General features: G+C 37.9%; 2 protein-coding genes across 2 annotated transcripts in view; one reads left to right on the top strand and one right to left on the bottom strand.

Moving 5' to 3' along the window:
* capn5a (calpain 5a) overlaps window positions 1-19,798 on the top strand; it is a 33,863-nt gene that overhangs the window by 3,147 nt on the left and 10,918 nt on the right. Inside the window, exons 3-7 of the mRNA XM_056265882.1 lie at window positions 6,794-6,925; window positions 15,509-15,711; window positions 15,891-16,083; window positions 17,533-17,726; window positions 19,134-19,211. Of these exons, the coding sequence (XP_056121857.1) occupies window positions 6,794-6,925; window positions 15,509-15,711; window positions 15,891-16,083; window positions 17,533-17,726; window positions 19,134-19,211 (800 nt within the window). The remainder of the gene's footprint in view (window positions 1-6,793; window positions 6,926-15,508; window positions 15,712-15,890; window positions 16,084-17,532; window positions 17,727-19,133; window positions 19,212-19,798) is intronic.
* Window positions 13,639-14,649, bottom strand: ompa (olfactory marker protein a). The gene has a single exon (XM_056265883.1). It carries the CDS (start codon window positions 14,563-14,565, stop codon window positions 13,942-13,944), a length of 624 nt encoding a protein of 207 aa, XP_056121858.1. The 5' UTR covers window positions 14,566-14,649; the 3' UTR covers window positions 13,639-13,941.

Below are 19,798 nucleotides of genomic sequence, written 5' to 3'. Positions count from 1 at the left end.
ATGAAGTCACAATGTTACTAATTTAAATAACGCCCATGGAATGCGCAAAAAAGGGTGAGGCCTGGTTGAGCTGAATTATGCCGAGTTCACACTGCATGATTTTCAAAGTAGTCAGGTCACTGTTCTTTTCAGACTGCACGACTATCTGGGGTAACATTCAGTTGCTGGTGTGTTCACACTGCACGATGGATCGGCGACAGGAGGTTTCACACCGCATGTTTTTACAAAAGAAAGAATCGCCGACAACTTCTGTCTGGTCCGCAAACTACGTTTCACAACCAAACACACGCGAGAAGTGATAAGGAAATAACGCAAGATCACGTGTGCGTGAGACCGAAATTATTAAAAATGATAGCCTGCAAGAAGCTTGCGATCTAAATTGTCTGTGCGCTGATTTGCGGCGAAAAGGAGAGGGGAAAAAAAACATTATGCAGGAGGAAATGGTTGGGGAGCGAGGATTGTGTGTTCTGCAAAGAGAGTTGGGGGTAAATAAATAATTTTGCAATGTGCTGCTGTTGCTGCTGGTCAAGCAAATGTTTGTGCTTTGTTTCTGTTTGATATCATTGTAAATATATCTATTAAAATACTGATATTCTGGTCTATAACTCCTCCCCGAACATCCCGCTTCCCTGTATCTTGCTCTCTCATTGGCTGTAGGTCATCGCCGATGTAGTTTTCAGTCAGAACACATTCACACAGCAGGATTTTGACTCGCTGGCGATTCTCTCAGAATTCACACTGCGTGATTGTTACTCACTTGAACGAGTACCGATTTGCCTATGATTTTGGGCATTTGTCGGCGATCTCCCAAAACCTGTCGGCGAGTGAAAATCGGGCTTAAAATTGTGCAGTGTGAACTCTGCGTTAGAGAAGACAGAGACACAATTTTTTTCCACATTTCCAAACTCATTTGTTTGACCTTCTTAAGGCTGAATAACGTAGAGTGGTTTATTTATTTTAAACCCTGTTCCTGAACATTAAAACCTAAACGTTTATCTGTGTGCTGCACATTTTATGGAGAACAGCTTGTTTTCTGTTGCTTTTGTAAGCTCTAGCTTTTGTAAGGCTGTTCACTGCTCCTTAGGAAAATTAGCCATGATTTTGCAATCCAAAAGAAAATTACAAACATACTGCTCTGAATCGCCCTGTGAAATCCGTTCTGCACTGTCCTCTTGATCGTTTACATTGTCAGGATCTGAATCGGGCTCGAATTGGTTTGAAATTGACGCCATCCTTATGCCTGGTTCAGATTACACGATTTTAGCCCGATTTTGGCACGATCCGTTTGACGTAGGGTGTCGTGGGAATTCGCAAACGACAACGGGCGTCGGGACGCAAGATTCGATCGTATCATCTCGTATAGTGTGTCATAGTGGGCGACAACCTACGTCGCGTCTGCGATGCTTCACGACATCACGACAAAAAGACTAGCATGTTTAATTTTTTTAACGGTCGTCCACGACGGGTTCCGTCACATGTATGAGGTTGACCAATAGGAGCACAGAAGCTTTTCCGTACATAACTTTCAAAAATGGCGAAACGAAAGAGAGACGATTGTGCTACTAGGTGGAGTTATGACATGGAGGAAAGGTTCGTGGAGCTGTGGCAACAGTAACAGAAAACAATATTTTACCTCAAGTTCTCTTTGGAGGATTGACAGCCCATACTGTCCTCTTCGAGCAATCCAGGAACGTGTCCATTTTTGGGTTTTCTTTCTTTTTTTTACGTTTTTCTGAACACAGGACAGCCAACACTCACTGCTTCATCCATTGTTTGTTTCCGGAAGTCACACGCTACTAGTTTCGCCTTCTCGATGACATCACGCGCGTCGTTAAAGACGGCACCCGATGACTGGTCAGGAAGCAACGGGTAGTTTGACATGTTTCTTGTCCACGACACGACAAGATTTTAGGAGTCAAAATCGCGTAATCTGACACAGTGACTATCGTAACAGACAAAAAAGACAGGACATTTCCCGAACAGCTGCCAATCACAAAACACTGGGCCAGCTAACCAATCACAGCACATTTTGTATTTCAGAAGGAGGGGCTTCATAGAAATCGGCGTGTTCTAGCCAGACTGTGGAGAGAGGAGCTGTAATAATGTAAAATATGTGAAAAATAATGCTTTTTTTGAACAATCAAGCATGAAAACATTTTCTAGTACACCCCAAAAACAAAATCAAGTCTTTGTAAAAGGGCATAATTTGACCCCTTTCGATACACCAAGGAATGTATCGAAAGACTTGATAATTAGTGGCCTTTAGTAACTTAATACACTTTAATCAGTTTAGATTAAACCCGTCTCCTAAATAACCTGGATGTTTTCATTAATCATATCTGAGCTCTGTGCTTATGGAAGGTGTGGCTCTTCTGACCATAGATCTTGTGTAACTGGACACCATGTGTAACTTAATACGCATTTAAACTGATGCCAGATAAATGTGTTTGTAGTTAAAACAATAACCTCTACATACAGTCCCCTTCTCGACTCTGTTGTGAATGCTTGTCAATGTTATATTTAGCCAAAGATTATAATAGTTATTGTTTAGAAATGTGCCTGAGTAAAGGTTTGTGTACAGGAATAATTTCCTGTAGCTGTCATGCTGTGTGATAAATGAATCTCTTTTTTCAGCATATAAATAAATCTGAACCAGGATGTATGTAGATAAACAATGCCAGAAATGGGTGGCTCAAAGTCGTTGATAAAATCAGTTTTTATGTGCAATATTTAGTACGCTACCAATCAAGTTTAGGGTCAGTAAGATTTTTTGAAAGAAGTCTCTTCTGCTCACCAAGGCTGCATTTATTTGATCAAAAATTCAGTTATACTGTGAAATTATAGTATAATATTATAACAATAACTGTTTTGTGTTTGAATACATTTTAAAATGTAATTTATTATTTTGATGCGAAGCTAAATTTTCAGAATCATTACAATAAGCTGATTTGCTGTTCAAGAAACTTTTCTGATTGTTATCAGTGTAGAAAACTCATAAACCGAAAGTGTTGTGCTGCTTCATATTTCTGTGGAAACGGCGAGACCTATTTTTCAGGATTCTTTGAAGAATAGAAAGTTCAAGATCATTTAAAAAAAAAGCTGAATTCTTTTGTAACTTTAAATGTATTTACTGTCACTTTTGATCAATTTAATACATCCTTGCTGAATAAAAGCATTAATGTCTTTCCAGAAAAAAATCGTACTGACCCCAAATTTTGAACGGTAGTGCATATTATCAATTCACAAACTTAAGCAACTTTAACCACCTTGCTCAGAAATTCATAGATGAGCACAATTTAAGGAAAAGCCTATAAATAAAAGGTCTTTAAGATAAATTTTGCTGAATTTCTTAATAGTACTATATGAAATGTATTGTTTCTCTTTTTTCCTTACCTTCCTTACTGTTTTCAGTGTCTTCACAGCAGCAATTAGCTAAAGCTCATCACACAAAAACAAGCCTAAAAGATCTTTGTCGATTAAAACTGAACCCAGTCCATTAAAGGCTGTGGGAAAAGTCCTTTTGTCATTCCATGAACTAATTAAATATGCATGAGCTTTTTAAGTAATCCACTGAATGGATTGTCAATGTTAGACAAGCTCAAAGGATGTTTAAGCTAGTGAGCGGCTAATGTAACCTTGTTTGCTCACTGATTTTGATCTGTAGTCTTGGCTCTATTTCGTATGTGATTTATTGTTTTTTTTTTCTACCCGTTTTATCATCCTCCAGGTGAAAATGGTGCTTCTGATGACTTAGTAAAGTAACAGTGACTCTCCTCAGCAAACCGCATGATTTGAGGAATCATTCATGTCAGATATACAAACGTTACACCTCAAAGTTTAATGCTATGAGCAGTAGCAAATACCACTAAACTGTCGGTCACACAGAGCAGTGTGTTTGCGTTTAGGGAGCATTGCTTCAGGACACTCCCTTTTTTACCATCCATCATGGTGAAAATTACGGTGTTCTGTTCGGGCATGTGAGTGCAATGCAGTTAAACAAGTGCAATACAATCACCCGTCCACTAAAAACCTCCTGTGTCATGAACTGTACCGTTTATACTGTTTGTCAGAGCAGCCGGTGGCGAATAAGACCTTCACTCATGAATGTCACATGAAGCAGCTCTTCCTCACTGCAGCTGTTGTTTTCTTTAGCGTCTGAAATAATACTATCTGTTCTGTTAAGGCGGGATGGGAGAAAGAATGCTTAGGGGAAAATTGAATTGTGAGTTTTCTCTGTTTTATGCTATTTATTATTTTATGATTATTTATTTATGCAATTGGAGTTTAAAATGCATTTATTAGAGCTTCAGATTTGCTATGTTTGTTGTTTATAGGGCTACACAAAAAGGGGCAAAAATTATATTGTGTTTATGTATAAATATCATAATAATATTAATAATATAATAGTCATATTTATTATAATTATTATTTGTTTAGGCATATGTTAGGCACAGAATATAAAAACCAGTCAAATATTACCATTGTAATAAAACTAGTTTACTGTAAAATAATACTGTTTTTTACAGAAATACAGTACTAATAATTTATCTTAAATTCATAATTTTCAGAAATTTAAAGCTGCAGTCCGTAGCTTTTTTTGGGGGGTTAAAAATTATCTAAAATACATATTTGAGAAAATACATAACCCGCCAGTGTTCAAAACTATCTGCTTGCCTTAGCTCGATTCAAAGCGGTAAGCTTGTAATAATGTTTCTAATTCCAGTGGTACTGGTGTATTTCCGCGGGAGATTCGAGCATGTCTTTGCGTCATTACGTCACATCTGTACACATAAAGAACGAGTCTCGGCTAGTAGGCTATATTGCGTGTGAGGATGCTGGAGGTGGAGATTTATAGCCTTTTCTCACAGCACTTGATATAATTAAACTTAGCAATTTGATGGCGGATCTAGAATGATTCAAACGACAATCACCAGTGACAACTGGAGACTCAACCGCTGTAAAATGCAAAAGACTTCGGACTTCGGAGTGGCTACAGAAAAAAAGAGACTGCAACCGGACCCATGCGAAAACAAGGATACATATCAGAAGGACATTCATTTCATTTCATTTCATTTATTATACAGGAAAATTCAACAGCAACAGTATAGTTACAGTAAAACGGGCCTGGCTCAGTTTAAAAACTGGTTTACAGCAGGTTCCTGTTCTGCAGCAACATAAAACAATAAACAAAATTTCAGCACATGTATACAAGACATTGTTATTGACTAGATGGATATAAACAAAACATAAAATACAGAAAAACAAGACTAAAAACAGTACATGAGCAATCAATGTGTACAATTACATTACATGTAGTCACGCAATGCTGACGTTGTTAACATTAACAATTTGAGAACAAAGTATAATTTGCACGGTTCTGCGTGATATGATAACTTATAAGCGATTGTTAGATTTAATCAGCGCGATTTACTGCAATGTCAGCTTTAAGCATCAAATCTTTTTTTTTTTTTTTTGGTGGAAAAATCATAGGGAAACCTTAAAGGGATAGTTCACCCAAAAATGGAAATTCTGTCGTCATTTACTCACCCTCAAGTTATTCCAAAACCTGTATGAATATTTTGAAGAATGTCAAGCTAAACAGCTGATGGCATAGGCGTCGATTTCGTCATGAGTCATTTTGTACCCACCACTTTTGGAAACATTGAGGCACGGATGTACCTAATACAAAAAAAACATTCTACAGTTAACTAGCAGAGCATTCATTTATTTCGCTCTTAAATAAGAGATCTAGCGCTAAAATGTTTTGTTTTTGAACTCATGCAAGCTGAGTGCTCGTGTCCGCTGCTATCAGTGTCATGGATACAGTGTTCTCTTGTGGCTTGCGCAGTCTTCACTCGGACGCGCGCTTCAATCTATCGCCGTTGAGGAGACTCTCTATTCATTCCGGTGAAATCACAAAATAAAATGCACACAAACGTGTCCCTGCTTGATATAGACTGTAACCAATGATGAACATATATTTAGTTTTGATGAGAGGGAAAAAAAACTATACTAGTGCGGATTAGAACCCGTAACCTCTGACACGCTTGGCAAAAGATCTACCACTAGACCATTTAAGAACTCAAACAACATTAGCGGATCGATGGATTTATTTACGGGATAAGCAGAGAGGCTGCACAGTTTGACAAGTTTGTACCCAGCACTTCTGAAAATGCACTTCCGAATGCGTCTCTGTCCCCAGCACATTTCAAACCAAACTGACGCCCGTGGCTGATGGACCCCATTGACTTTCATAGTATTTTTTTTCCATACTATAGAAGTCAATGGGGCACATCAACTGTTTGGTTACCAACATTCTTCAAAATATCTTCCTTCAGTGTTCAGCAGAAGAAATTAACTCATACAGGTTTGGAACAACTTGAGGGAGAGTAAATGATGACCAAATTTTCATTTTTGGTTGAACTGTCCCTTTAATGTTTCTCCTTTGTTGGCATCAACACCTTTTAGATAAATAAAGCTTCTTGTTTTTTGCATTTCAGGAAAAAAAAACGTACCCTTAACTAATCTTATAAGTGGGTGTAGTTAGATGTAGATCGTTGTAGATGAACGGAATTAAATTTCAGCAGTACTCAAAGTTGTTGTGCCTCAATGACACTAAACAGGTCAACGCAGAACAGAAAAACATGGCTGGTTTAATTACAGGTGCTCGGTTTTCTTATTTAATAAAAAACACACACTGCCCTGCAGCTGCGGTGCTTCTGTAACTGGACTCTGTTGTATGTGTGAATATGGAGCACTGAATCATGGGAATCTCTTTGTCTCTTTATAACAGGAGCTCTGTGAAGACCCACACTTGTTTGTGAATGGAATTAGTGCCCATGACCTGCACCAGGGGCAGCTGGGAAACTGCTGGTTTGTGGCAGCGTGTTCCAGTCTAGCTTCCAGAGAAGCTCTGTGGCAGAAGGTGAGTTCATGTCATCATTGTTCCCATACTAAAAATATGCATGAATACCATAGTTACCAATCTCTTTTAACTTGACATGGTGTCTTAAAATGAAGTGTGAGATATTGAAAAATTGTTAGAAAAAAATCAGAGTCAGCAACGCCAATGTCATGGGTTTGATTCCTGGAGAATTGATCAAATGTATATCTGGTAAACAATGCAAGTCGCTTTGGATAAAAGCGCTTGCTAAATGCGTATAAATTCAAACTATAGCACAGACAGAATGCAAGAACCCTTGCAGAATGTTTATTTATTAAAATTTCTTGTTTTTATGACAGTAATCGCTAATACCAATTAACCACGTTCATTTGAGCTGAAATAACTCTAGTAACTAAGGTAAGGTGAGGTACTGTATACTTTATTGTACCATAGAAAATGTTGTTTCAGGCTTAAAGCCATGCATGCATGCATACATGACAAAGATGATCAAATCTTGTTGCTATTAGTATCCTCACTGCAGATGGGAGTAATGAATTCTTCTGGCAGTTCAGTTAACACTTTGCTATTCTGAGTGGTTATGTGTAACTATACGCTTAAAACTAAAGGTTTCAGAAGCGGGGGTAGCAGAGATACCACTGAAAAACCATTTTTGGTTCCCCAAAAACACCTTTCACCAAGTGTGAGGAACATTATAGTAATTTATATAAAGGACCTTTTGTGGAATGGAAAAGGTCCATGGATGTGAAAGGTTCTTCTTGAAATCATAGATGCAAAAAAAAAAAAACTTTATTTTTAAGTGTATGGTATTTTGTCTGTATTGATGGTTACTGTGGTAAGTTTTTAAGGATTTGAAAAACTGCTCTGTAATCGGCGATATCAGCGGTTCATCTCAACGCCCACCTCCTTATCAATAGTTTGGTAAATGAATAGGTCAAATGTCCATGAAAGTTAATATTGTAAGAATGAGTACACCGATAAACAAGATGTGGGAAATATCATAGGAGTTATATATAGAGTATGCCAGTGCTCAAAGTGGGCCAATTCTCTGACTGCCCACAAATTTTTATTTTTATTTTTTATTTATCAGATTTGTGTCATTTTTAGCTTAGAGATTCTATTCCCATGGACTGCAGTGTGTGTATGTTAATTTATTTATTGTGTGTGTGTGTGTGTGTGTGTGTGTGTGTGTGTGTGTGTGTGTGTGTGTGTGTGTGTGTGTTTTATATTTGCTAGAATCGTTCAATTTCAAGGTTTCATTACAAAATGTTTTTTTTTCTCTACAATTTGTTTCTTTTAAAAAAACAACACCACAATTTTCCTTACAAAAATAACTGCATAAATTCATAAACACACTTTTGTTGAAAAATGATGGCCTATGATGCACAACATTATGCCATATAATTCAAAACATTACTGATTGTTATTTTAGTGTTATTTATATTATATTTTTGCGTCCGGCCGTCCGCATCCACAGTGAGCTCTCGCATGAGTCTGTTCGATCTGGAGTTCGGCAATGTTGCGTGGTTTCACCATTACTGTTATCGTGAGGAAAGTTTTCCAGGGCAGGCCGGGTGTCCAGTTTGGAGGTGTTGACTGATGATGATAGTGCCGTATTCGCCAACGATGAAGCAGAGGCCACTGATATTCTTATGATATCGCCAGTACAGCCAAACCGTATGGATTAACCATCAATATTGATAAAACAAAAGTCATGACAACGGATGGTTCACTAGTCACTGTCTACCTTAATGGCATCCAAATCGAGCTAGTTAGTCAATGGCTAAAAGACAGAATATTGGTCTAGATTTTGGTCAAATGGTGCTTATGGAGGAAGCATAATGTCATGGTCAAAATAAAAATTCTTATTTTTCAGGCACTTATCATACCAGTATTATATGGATCTGAAACGGACACTGCTGAAAGCAGATTTAGTGATTCCAAATGCGTTGTCTGCGATGAATACTAGGTGTCTAGTATTGTGACTAGAGATGCACCGATTGATCGGCTGGTGACCGGAATCGGCCGATTTTCACGTGATCGGCCATGATCGGTGACCGGCCGGTCAGTCTGACATTTGCCCCACTCGGGCGCCGCATGATTAACATCGCGCAACATCAGCATCACACGTGCACACGGAACGCACATGTAGGAAACCTCGTGAATTACGACCGTTTCACACAGCAAGCGTGAGCAGCGGGGTTTTTTTTTTTTTCAGGGTGCATGTTAATCAATGAGTGCATTCACACCGGGAGCAGGAGCAGCGCGTGAGCGTCGAGCAGGAGCGTCGCGTGAGCAACAGTGAAGCGCGGGTTTCAGCGCCGAGTCTATTCTGCTCGCGCTCAATTAAAGTGAAAGCATACTTTTGATGGACAAAATAAATATGATTTCACCCCAAAAGTGCCCAAAATGCACAGAATTTGCACGTCTGGTGTGTTTTAACAAGAACTGAAGTAGCCAGGCTATGTCAGAAAAGAAAATTAAGACTCAAAAATATTTATAGAAAATAACTTTTTATTCCCACTCGTTTCTCTGCACATGCTCCACTTGTCCTGTTTACCCTGGCTGGACATGTGTCAGAGAGAAAAACTGTTTGAGAAATATAACTTGCAACAAGTGATTGCAATAGGCCTGTGTGTGTGTGTGTGTGTGTGTGTGTGTGTGTGTGTGTGTGTGTGTGTGTGTGTGTGTGTGTGTGTGTGTGTGTGTGTGTGTGTGTGTGTGTGTGTGTGTGTGTGTGTGTGTGTGTGTGTGTGTGTGTGTGTGTGTGTGTGTGTGTGTGTGTGTGTGTGTGTGTGTGTGTGTGTGTGTGTGTGTGTGTGTGTGTGTTGAGAAATATATACTGCAAGGGTAGGCTATATTTATTTTATTTTTATTTGTTATTTATATATTATTTTATTGCCATTACCTGTTTTCATACAAAAGTTTAGTTTGCTAAATATATCTTTTTTTTTAAGTTGGATATTGGATGTGAAAAGAAAGAAATGCTTCTTCCATAACACTGCACTTTAGATGTGTGTGGATTTCCCACACCAGGAGTAATTTATATAGTTCTATTTTATAGCGATTATCTGGTAAAAAAAAAGTTCTATGCAAAATGTTCTACTAAAGAGAAGATAGAAAATAATATATGTTTGTGTGCGCTGTAAAGTGGTTTAAAAAAAGGAAATCGGAATCGGCTTAAATCGGTATCGGCAGGTCAAACTCAAGAAAAATCGGAAATCGGAATCGGCCTAGAAAATTGTAATCGGTGCATCTCTAATTGTGACTGGCTTCGAAATGACACCATCAGACTGAGGTGTGGGAATCAGCCAACCGTCGAAGAAGAAATCCAAAAGCGCAGGGTGCAGTGGTTCGGTCACATATGCTGAATGAACGAACGACGTCTACCATATCGAGGCCTGCGAACTGGAAAGTTCAACAAATGGCACCCAAGAAAACCTGGACAAAACAGATTTAAGTTTTAGTTGATTTGTTCAGTTTTTTAATATTTCTATTTAGCGTATTTTTTTTTTTAATCAGTTTTAGTCATTTTAGTTCATACTTAATTTCAGATATTTGCCATGGCAACATTTCTAATTATTGTTTTTCTAAGTTTTTTATCTAATATTTATATTTTATTGCAGCCTTTTTGATTTTTATTAGTTTGAGTTTGAGTTTTAGTTAACATTAACAACACCGTTGTAGTTTTTAACACATTTTTACTGATGCTTCCAAAAGTTTCACAAGCCATTTTTGCAATATTAACAAAACAATCAGACATGGCGTAAATGCAATGTTAGAATGGCACAGTTTTTTGAACGTTTGTCTGTCTAACAAGTAATACATGTCCTGTTTGTTTGCGTTTTATGAAACATGTGTATCATGAAAAACCCCTCAAACTCTGCTCAAGGTTGTCTTGTTACTGTTTTATTTTTAGTGTTCAGGTGACTCCTCTATAATGTAAGCTCATTATTTCTCACATAATGTGATCTTTCCTCATTACTCGCCGCGGTATCTGCAGGTACATTGTAATCCTTACAAATTGAGCCATGGGATGTGCTAACTGAGCAAATGATGCATTATTAGGACGAGTCTTGCTTAGATTGAATGAGATCGCATTGATGGCTTGTGACTAATTGGAGACTTGGGGTTATCACCTTGGTTTGCTGTATTTTCATTTGTGTCCACACACGATGCACAGTCGTGGACAAACATCAGATCCCACGAGATGACTTGTTTGTTTCCATGCGTTTGCGTTAGTTTTCCAGATCCAAATGCTTGGAAAAGGTTTTTTTAAAGCACTTCCGTTTACTCATGAGCTTACAGTCGTACGTCATCCGTCTGTGTCGCTCCACGTAATTCTCATTAAGGAGCCTCGCGGGACGTCCTGCCTGTCGCTGTCACACTGCAGCGCTTGCAGTAATGCACCTTGCACGGATACAGTACGCTGAGCACTAGAATCGCTCCTTGTTGTGCGTTCTGTCTCTGCTAGACAAGTTGTTTCCTCCTGAGGTCTAATTACTGTCCGCTAACTCTTCCTGCGGTTCCCCTAAAGAGCTCCATCAGACACACTCATAGATCTCATCTGGCCACACACTCATACCTAGTGAACTGCCTACCTAGGCAGAATGTAAAGGTGATAAAGTTAGTTACGCGACGACCTTATGTTGCCATTTAAGATCTCCTTTTGACCATATTCTAAGGCAGCGTCACAATCCCAGAACCCATTGCTAATTAAATTAAAAGAATTGTAGTATTATTTATATACTATTATTATAGTTTTCTTCATTTTTAATTAGCCTATATTTTTTGGTTTTCATTTTCTTTTAATTTTAGTCAATTTGAATGCACTTAAAAAAAATATATATATATTACTACTTTGGTTCAATTTATTTTTTTCCACTGTAGTTTTATTTTACTTCCAGTTAGTATTGTTATGCTTCAACTTATGGTTATTCTGGTTAGTTGCCAAGGCAGTGTTTCTAATGTTTCATGTTTTCAGATTTATTTAATTTACAAAAATGTTTATAATCATTTCAGTTGATAAACCTGTTTAGTACTGCATGAAATATCAATAAAATTGTCCTATTAAAATGGTTTGTTTTTGCTGTCTATTTTTCTTTTTCTTAGTGTTGCATAGTTATCTTACCAGCAGCCATTTCACCCTTTAGCCCAAGAATTTGCCCATTGTCCTCTGTCCATCATCATAGTGTCCTAATCATCCCCATATATACTCATTGGCTTCATCACTCTGTCTCCTCTCCACCAATAAGCTAAATTCTTAGTGGTGCCTAATGTAATAACAAATGATCATTTTGCTGGAAGTGAATCAATCACAACTAACTTTAGCTGGAAATAACATTACTCAAAAATCGCTATAAAGCCAAAACAATCTCTGTTACCGTAAATTGTATGTTTATCTCTGTAAAGCTGCTTTGAAACAATCTCCATTGTTAAAAGTGCTATATAAATGAAGATGACTTGACTTGACTTGGTGTGGTGCAATATGGCTGCCGTTGCATCATCCAGGTGGATGCTGCAGATTGGATGAATAAATGTAATGAATTATTATTATAATTATTAGAAAAATGCTAACTTGGGGATAGTTCACCCATAACAATTTTAATTCTGTCATTTACTCACCCTCAAGTTGTTCCAAAGCTGTATTGCTTTCTTCTGCTGAACACTGAAGGAAGATATTTTGAAGAATGTTGGTAACCAAACAGTTGATGAGCCTCATTGACTTCCATAGTATGGAGAAAAAAAAAATACTATTGAAGTGAGTGGGACCCATCAACAGTTTGGTCATTTTTGGGTGACCTATCCCTTTAACGCTCTATTGGAATCAATTGGGATTTGAGGTCACAGTTTATTTTAAGGTTAAATAGTTGAACTTAGAAATAGTTGAATAATATTAACTTATTGTTACGGTTAAGGTTAGGGTTTGGTTTAGGGTTAGTTACTTTTAATTATGTATAATTCACGGTTATTACCATAGTAAGTACATGTAGTAACGTGTAACTGTCACCTAAAAATAAAGTGAGTCATATTATGTAGGCTTTTTTTGTGGCTTCCTTTTTAAGATTTTTGCCAAAGTCACATGTACTCTTCACAGTGCATGAAACCCTAGAATGCACTGAAATTATAATATATATCAAAAATCCTGTTGTTGTTTTTTGTGTGTTTTTTACCATTAACAAAGCTATAGATGTTCATGTCTGGGGGAAAAGTTTTCAAAGATTATGAGAAATTTACGTTGACATATATTAACATTTATTTCTTTGGCAGGCACATTTAAATGATTACCATTTATTGACTGCTTGGTTGCCTTGGTTCATGGCACACAGAGAACATTTTGGTGGTTGTATGTGTGAGAACCGTTATTTTGCTCGATTCTTTTAATGAACCAGTTCACAAATTGAACTTAACTAGTTCGATTCTTATACAACTCACTATCCTTTCAGTTGTCAGACAAAATTTCAACGGAAACACTTGATGACGTAAAGGACTGAAGAATTGGCTTGTTGAACCGGTTCATTGAAACAAACTGTTAAAAAGAACCCGTTCATGGAAATGAGTCAGACTTCTAGAACTAATGTGTGGCATTTGCCTGAAGGCTGGGCACATTGATTGAATGCCGATATTGATCCAGTTGTGCGGTGGTTAGTGATGGGCACTGGCCGAGTCTGTCTCAGTTGACCTTCCAGTCAGATGCCTTCACCATATCAACAAAACATTCACATACAGAAACAGAATGATTGACAACACAATTTATTTTACTGTAGATTCGCTCTATAAGCATCATACTGGCATTGGATTACATGTGCACCAGACAAAATCATCCAGCAATTGCTTTATACATACAATCTTACTACATTTTTCTGGACGGCAGGTTAATGAAAGCATCATGAAGTTCAGGAAACTACAGAGGACAAGAGCTAAAGAAATGTAAGGTTTTTTTTAACACAAAGGGCTTTCGTTGATTGGTAAAAGAAAAAGGTTTAGACTGACCATCACATAGAGCATCTAACCTGTCTGCGGTTTTAGGATTCGATCTGTCACTTGTTTTTGTTGAAGGTCAAAGAGCAAGAGATTTTCTCTTTCGTCGCCCCCTCTTTATAGGCGAATAGGAAATACATCACTTTCCGCACCTTCGCCAGCTCGGCTATCCTCTCTCCGAACTCCTGGATGTCCGCCTCCAGGCATTTGATGGGCAGATCATCAGGATCTCCGGCGTTCCTCCAGAACTGGCCGATGGGCTCCAGCAGCTGCCTGGTCATCAGGTTGGTCAGGTCGGGCGTCCAGAGCTGGCAGATGCCGGTGACTGTGAAACGGCCCGTTCCTTGCAGGGTCACGTTCCAGTGGGAGAAGGTCAGCTCCTGCTCGCTGAAGTCCAGCTGGTAGACGGACTCGTGCGGCAGGAGAAGCCTCTCGCCGTCCTGCCTCTTCTGACCCCTCTGCTGCAGCGACTGCACCCTCAAACGCATCACCTCCGTCAGCTGCAGGTCCTCGGTGAAGGTCAGCTCCATTTCCGAACCCATGACCCGATAGTCTTCAAGATGAGGAAGGAGCCGTCTGCTCGTGGCTTGTGTCTGTGTGCGACTGAATAAACTCTCTCCTCTTTCAACCTTCACTTTCCATCCCCACCCGCTTCTGTGGCCCCCACGGGCAAAAAGCCTCATTTAGTTGGGGACTTTATTGATTCTGCCTCACATGCTCTGAGCCTCTGGATGAGTTTTGGGAGCAGGAGGAGGAGCAAACCAACCGGAGACTCGCTGTTAGAGTTTGACGTATTGCAGCACTAGGCAACAGATGCTTGCTGCTGTTCAAAAAACTTTAAGGAGTTTTTTTGTGTGTATGTGTGGATAGTTTAAATATACATTGGATTAACAGCATTTATTTATTTACAGTTAACCTAACATTAATGCATCTGAACATTTTACTTTATTTTTATTATTATTTTTTATTCCATTGTCATACAGCAAAAATCCAAATATATAAAAGTTTTGTATTCCAATAGTTTTTTAATCAGCTCAAATGCAGTATAACAAGTACTATGATTTAGAAATTCTTCACGTACTGTATAATATGTTTTTTGCTGTTGTTGTTCTAGAATGAGATGAGTTTAGTATTACGGTATTCTGAATTGCGGGGAGAAAAATATGCCTAAAATGTACAGAAAGTGTCCTTAAAATTTGTGGTGTTATTGATAACTAAAAGTAAACCCATTTTGTTTTCTGTAATTGAAATAAGGCTAAAATAAATATTAGATGAAAAAAATTAAAAGTACTAAAATTACTAAAAACAACTAAATGTTTAAATAGTATATGAATACTAAAATAATAATAATTATTATAATATAATAGTAAAATAACAGTGCTTAAAATAGGGTTAATTTTTTGCAAAACAATTATTCAAGAAAAAAAAAATCGTTTATTTCTTTGATTTTTGAGTGAAATATGACCTGGGCATGTTCTTTCATTTGGTTCACCCATAAGCTCTTGTAATTCCATGCATTTTAATAGTTTTTATTCACCATATTTTTCTGATGTACATCAGGTCTGTCAGTGTAAGGTAAAGTTGACTCCAGTTATAAAAAAAACCCCTGTATTTTGCTGTTTATAGGTTATTCCTGATTGGAAGGACCAGGAATGGGAGAAACCAGAGAGCTATGCTGGGATTTTTCATTTTCGGTTCTGGCGTTTTGGGGAATGGGTGGACATCGTCATTGATGACCGACTGCCAACCGCAAACGGGAAGCTCATCTACTGCCACTCCAACGACAGTAATGAGTTCTGGAGTGCTCTGGTGGAGAAAGCCTATGCCAAGTAAGTACCACGACCAGTATAAACAGAAAGAAAAATGCCTTCTTGAATGAAGCTAGCAGATACTTGGAGGGATATATCAGATATTGGTTGATGATAATAAGAAATGTTTCATATTAGTATGTTTTTTCAATGATGTCCTTCACTAAACTGGTTCGTTTATCTGACCCCTCATTTATCAGGTTATGTGGATGTTATGAGGCTTTGGATGGTGGCAACACAGGTGATGCTCTGGTGGATTTCACTGGCGGTGTATCCGAGCCCATGGATCTGCTGGAAGGGAAGTTTAACCAGGAGGAAGAGGCCCGTCATCAGCTGTTTGAGCGGGTTCTGAAGGTCCACAACAGAGGAGGCCTGATCAGCTGCTCCATTAAAGTGAGTTTGATGTCAAGTCGCATGCATTTGTGTTTCATGCAATAAGAAATGTGATTATGAAATGCATGTTTCGTGACTATACTTTTCAATACAGTGTGTATTTTATTGTTTATTCTGTTGTAATGTCCTGCCTCATAGACGTCCATTATACGTGCATTACTGTAAACACAATTTCGATCTATTTATTTTTATACATTTTATTTATATTTTCTTCAAAATGGGTAATCAACAGCATGCCACAGGTGCTGTACATAGTTTAACTTTTATTTAAAGCTTTTTTTAATTAGTATGCAATGGCCAATTAAAGTTCAACTCATTGAAACTCCTCATAAAACAAATGCATTTGTGTTTAAAGTAACACCAGGTTACTTTTGCTCTCGGGGTGGGGTCCCCCTACAGTTGGGAAACAGTATTGTCCTCTAGACCTCTACTACTGTCGTAAACTCTGTCATCCTACATGCACGTGCAATTGTTGACAACCACGATAGCCCTGAACACTATAGGAGGAGATCACATGCAGGTGTTCTGCTTGCGTCTTGTGTGAAATGTCTTCATCCCAGAATTTCATGGGTTTTATTTTTTTTCTAACGACAAATGATCGCGATGATCACGTTTACAAGCCAGCGTCATTATAGTAGCCTATAACTGAATCTATATGATACTTCAATGCAATGTTTGAGTGGTAGATAATAACCATATATCGTCAATATTATAATATCAAGCTACCATAAATGAATCTGCAAATTTTACAAATCGATTTGCATTATAGCTTGAGGGAAGACAAATAAACAAATATCACAGACATGTTAGGTATCCTAAAATATGATTTTGTACATCTTATATATTTACTTGCAAGAATGTAGCCCCTACCAAACTTGTGCACGCCGTTTAGACATAGGCTTTCATTTGATTTTTTTTTTTTTTTTTTGCCAAGTCCGCATCGGTCGGGCACCCCTCCTCCTCCTTCAGCTCACGCCAGCGAGAAAATGCTGGCCCAATGTTAATCCTCGTTCTGCCTTTAACGCGATCACTTTCTCTTTTTCTCTTTTTGCTTTGCTCCGATAAAACCTTTGCTTTCTTGTTTTTCTGTGCTGCTTAGGCCATGACTATAACATTTGGCTCGCACGTCCGATTTTAAGGAAGTGGTGGTGGAAGTGACGTATATGCCGTAAAGCAGTCGAATTTTGTAGTTCTCTTTGTTCGCCGGTTACTACCCGAAACCCGAAGTTTAAAAGTACGATTAAAAACGCTACAGACCCCGTCAGGCTATGGCAGACGTGTCATTCAACCTATTGTAAGTCGATGTACCATCACAAGAGACGTGGAAGTATATTATGAAGGTTGAAAAGTTACCTGGTGTTACTTTAATGCAATAAGAAATATGATGAACTCAAGTTTCATGCCGTCCGGTGTCATGTTTTCATTCGGTTTGGATTCTCTTTTCTGTAGGCGACTACTCAGGCGGACATGGAGGCCCGTTTAGACTGCGGCCTGGTCAAAGGTCACGCGTATGCTGTAACTGATGTGCGTAAGGTGCGTCTGGGCACCGGCCTGCTGGCCTTCTTCAAATCAGAGAAGCTCTCCATGATCCGCATGAGGAACCCGTGGGGTCAGAGAGAGTGGAATGGAGCTTGGAGCGACAGGTTTGTGAACATCTGCAAGCTGTTAGTGTGTGGTTTATCGTTAAAGCAGACGGTACACATTTAAGCACGTCTGCATGATGTTCCAGCATACATTTGCACAACTACAGGAGACTAAATTCATTAGTGTTTTCTGCATTTGAAATGTCGCCGTTGTTTGTGCAATAGGAAAGGGAACTTGGCCTTATTTTAAGCTGGAATTTCCCCTGGCCTTCCTTGATGTAAATAGTTTGATTTACGACTAGAAACACTTCAAATGATCATCCAAACAAATTTCCCATTTGGTAGAAAGCATTCGCCTAATGCTAACATTTCCTAAACAATTAGGAAGAGAAATGATTTAAATCAAAACATGCTTCATAAATGGAAAAAGGATTAAAGTATAAACGTTATTGTGCACAATGCATAATGCACATGCAACCATGTAAAAAAAATAAAAAAAAGATGCAATGGAAAAAACAGGAAATGTGCTGACACAGAGACGCTTTGTTTCAAACCAACGATTGTGAGTGTTTTAAATGCTCTGTGTGTTTTTGTGCTCATGCTGCCTCCTACTGGAGGACAAGCTGAACATCAGGTGTCGTATTCAGTATTGTAAAGGTGCACTAAATTATTTTTTGTTCATGCTAATACAGCAATTGTCTGAGTTTATTCTGATCATGTTCACATTGCAAGATTTTGGGAGTGAAAACCAGATTTAAATGTGAGAGAATGCCCGAAATCAGGGGTCTTCAACCAAAAACCACTTTTTGGGGACCTTATAACATACATTTAATGCCATATTAATGTATTTACATTCTTTTTTATCATGCTTGCATTGTACTACATTAAAATATAATTATTTTAATGGATTGGCAGAGTCATATTGTTCATTAAATTTTAGTTGTACTAATTACATTTTTATGTAGAAGGGACAATCAATCATACATTTGAAGGAAACCTAATTTTTACAGTATTTTACAAAGCCCCGCACATATGCAGACAATTTTGTAGCCACGAGTTAAGAAATTGTTTCCATTACTTATTAATTTGCTCCCTCGTTTCAGTAAATCGTGGCCACGTTGTACTAATTCGTTTCCTCGTTACTAAAACAAGGGAACAAATTAATTAAACAAGGTAATGAATTATTAATTTGTGGCCATGATATTTTTTTCCCCTGAATCTCATGTGCGGGGATTTTTCTTTAAAACATAATTTGATTTCGATCCCAGATTAATTTGGTGAAAAAAAATTCAAATCTTTAAAAATGCAAAAGCAAACATTTTCAGTTACCAGAGCCATTTGTGAAATGCGTTGTTAGCAGGCATATTTGTCAATTGTATCATTCTTTATTACAGTGGAAATTGAATTACCACACTGTAATGTTGTTGTTTTTTCTGAATCCATTTGTGTTTGTCTCTGAATCTGTAGCTCAGAGGAGTGGAAGAGAGTCAGTAAGAGTGAGCGAGAGCGGTTGGGTGTGACCGTGGAGGATGATGGCGAGTTCTGGTGAGATTAATATCTTGACAGGTTTTGCTGTGTTTCAGGACTTTGTGCATTAAAATTGTGAAGGACAATCAGAAAATCTGTTAAACAAAGGAATATTCTGATCAAATCCAACTTAAGCTTCATCTGTGACATGGTGTCGATTACCACAGAAAATCATTTTGCATCTTTCCGCTTGTCAGTAGAGCGTTAAAAAATGGATTAAAAGCAGAAATGTGAAGCTTGTTAAAGCGCTTATACGAATTCGTCAGTGCAAAAATAAATGTTATCCTCCTGTTCTAGCATCTTTGCACATATCATATGAAAGTTACTGGGTTTACCTGGTTTACATGGTCATGACAGGAGCACTGAAACATTTTACAATATTACATTACATTGCATGTAACTGTTCACACAAAGTTAGTTTTATTGCATTAGTCATATTTGAACGTGCATAACGTTTTTGCGACTATACTTTTCAAAATAGTGTGTATTTTATTGTTTTGTAATATCCCATTTTATTTATTCATTCATTTATTCATTTTTAAAAACTTTAATCGATTATCTAAAAAATGATCTAATCAAATCTTTCTGTAATTAATCGCGATTAA

The sequence above is a fragment of the Rhinichthys klamathensis genome, unplaced genomic scaffold, assembly GCF_029890125.1.
Source record: "Rhinichthys klamathensis goyatoka isolate OS25496 unplaced genomic scaffold, OSU_Roscu_1.1 h1tg000242l_1, whole genome shotgun sequence".
NCBI classification, from domain to species: domain Eukaryota; kingdom Metazoa; phylum Chordata; class Actinopteri; order Cypriniformes; family Leuciscidae; genus Rhinichthys; species Rhinichthys klamathensis.
This window is presented reverse-complemented; position numbering and strand designations above follow the sequence as displayed.

Coding starts and splice junctions, on each gene's coding strand:
- ompa (XM_056265883.1), bottom strand. CDS start 14,565: ATGAGGCTTTTTGCCCGTGGGGGCCACAGAAGCGGGTGGGGATGGAAA.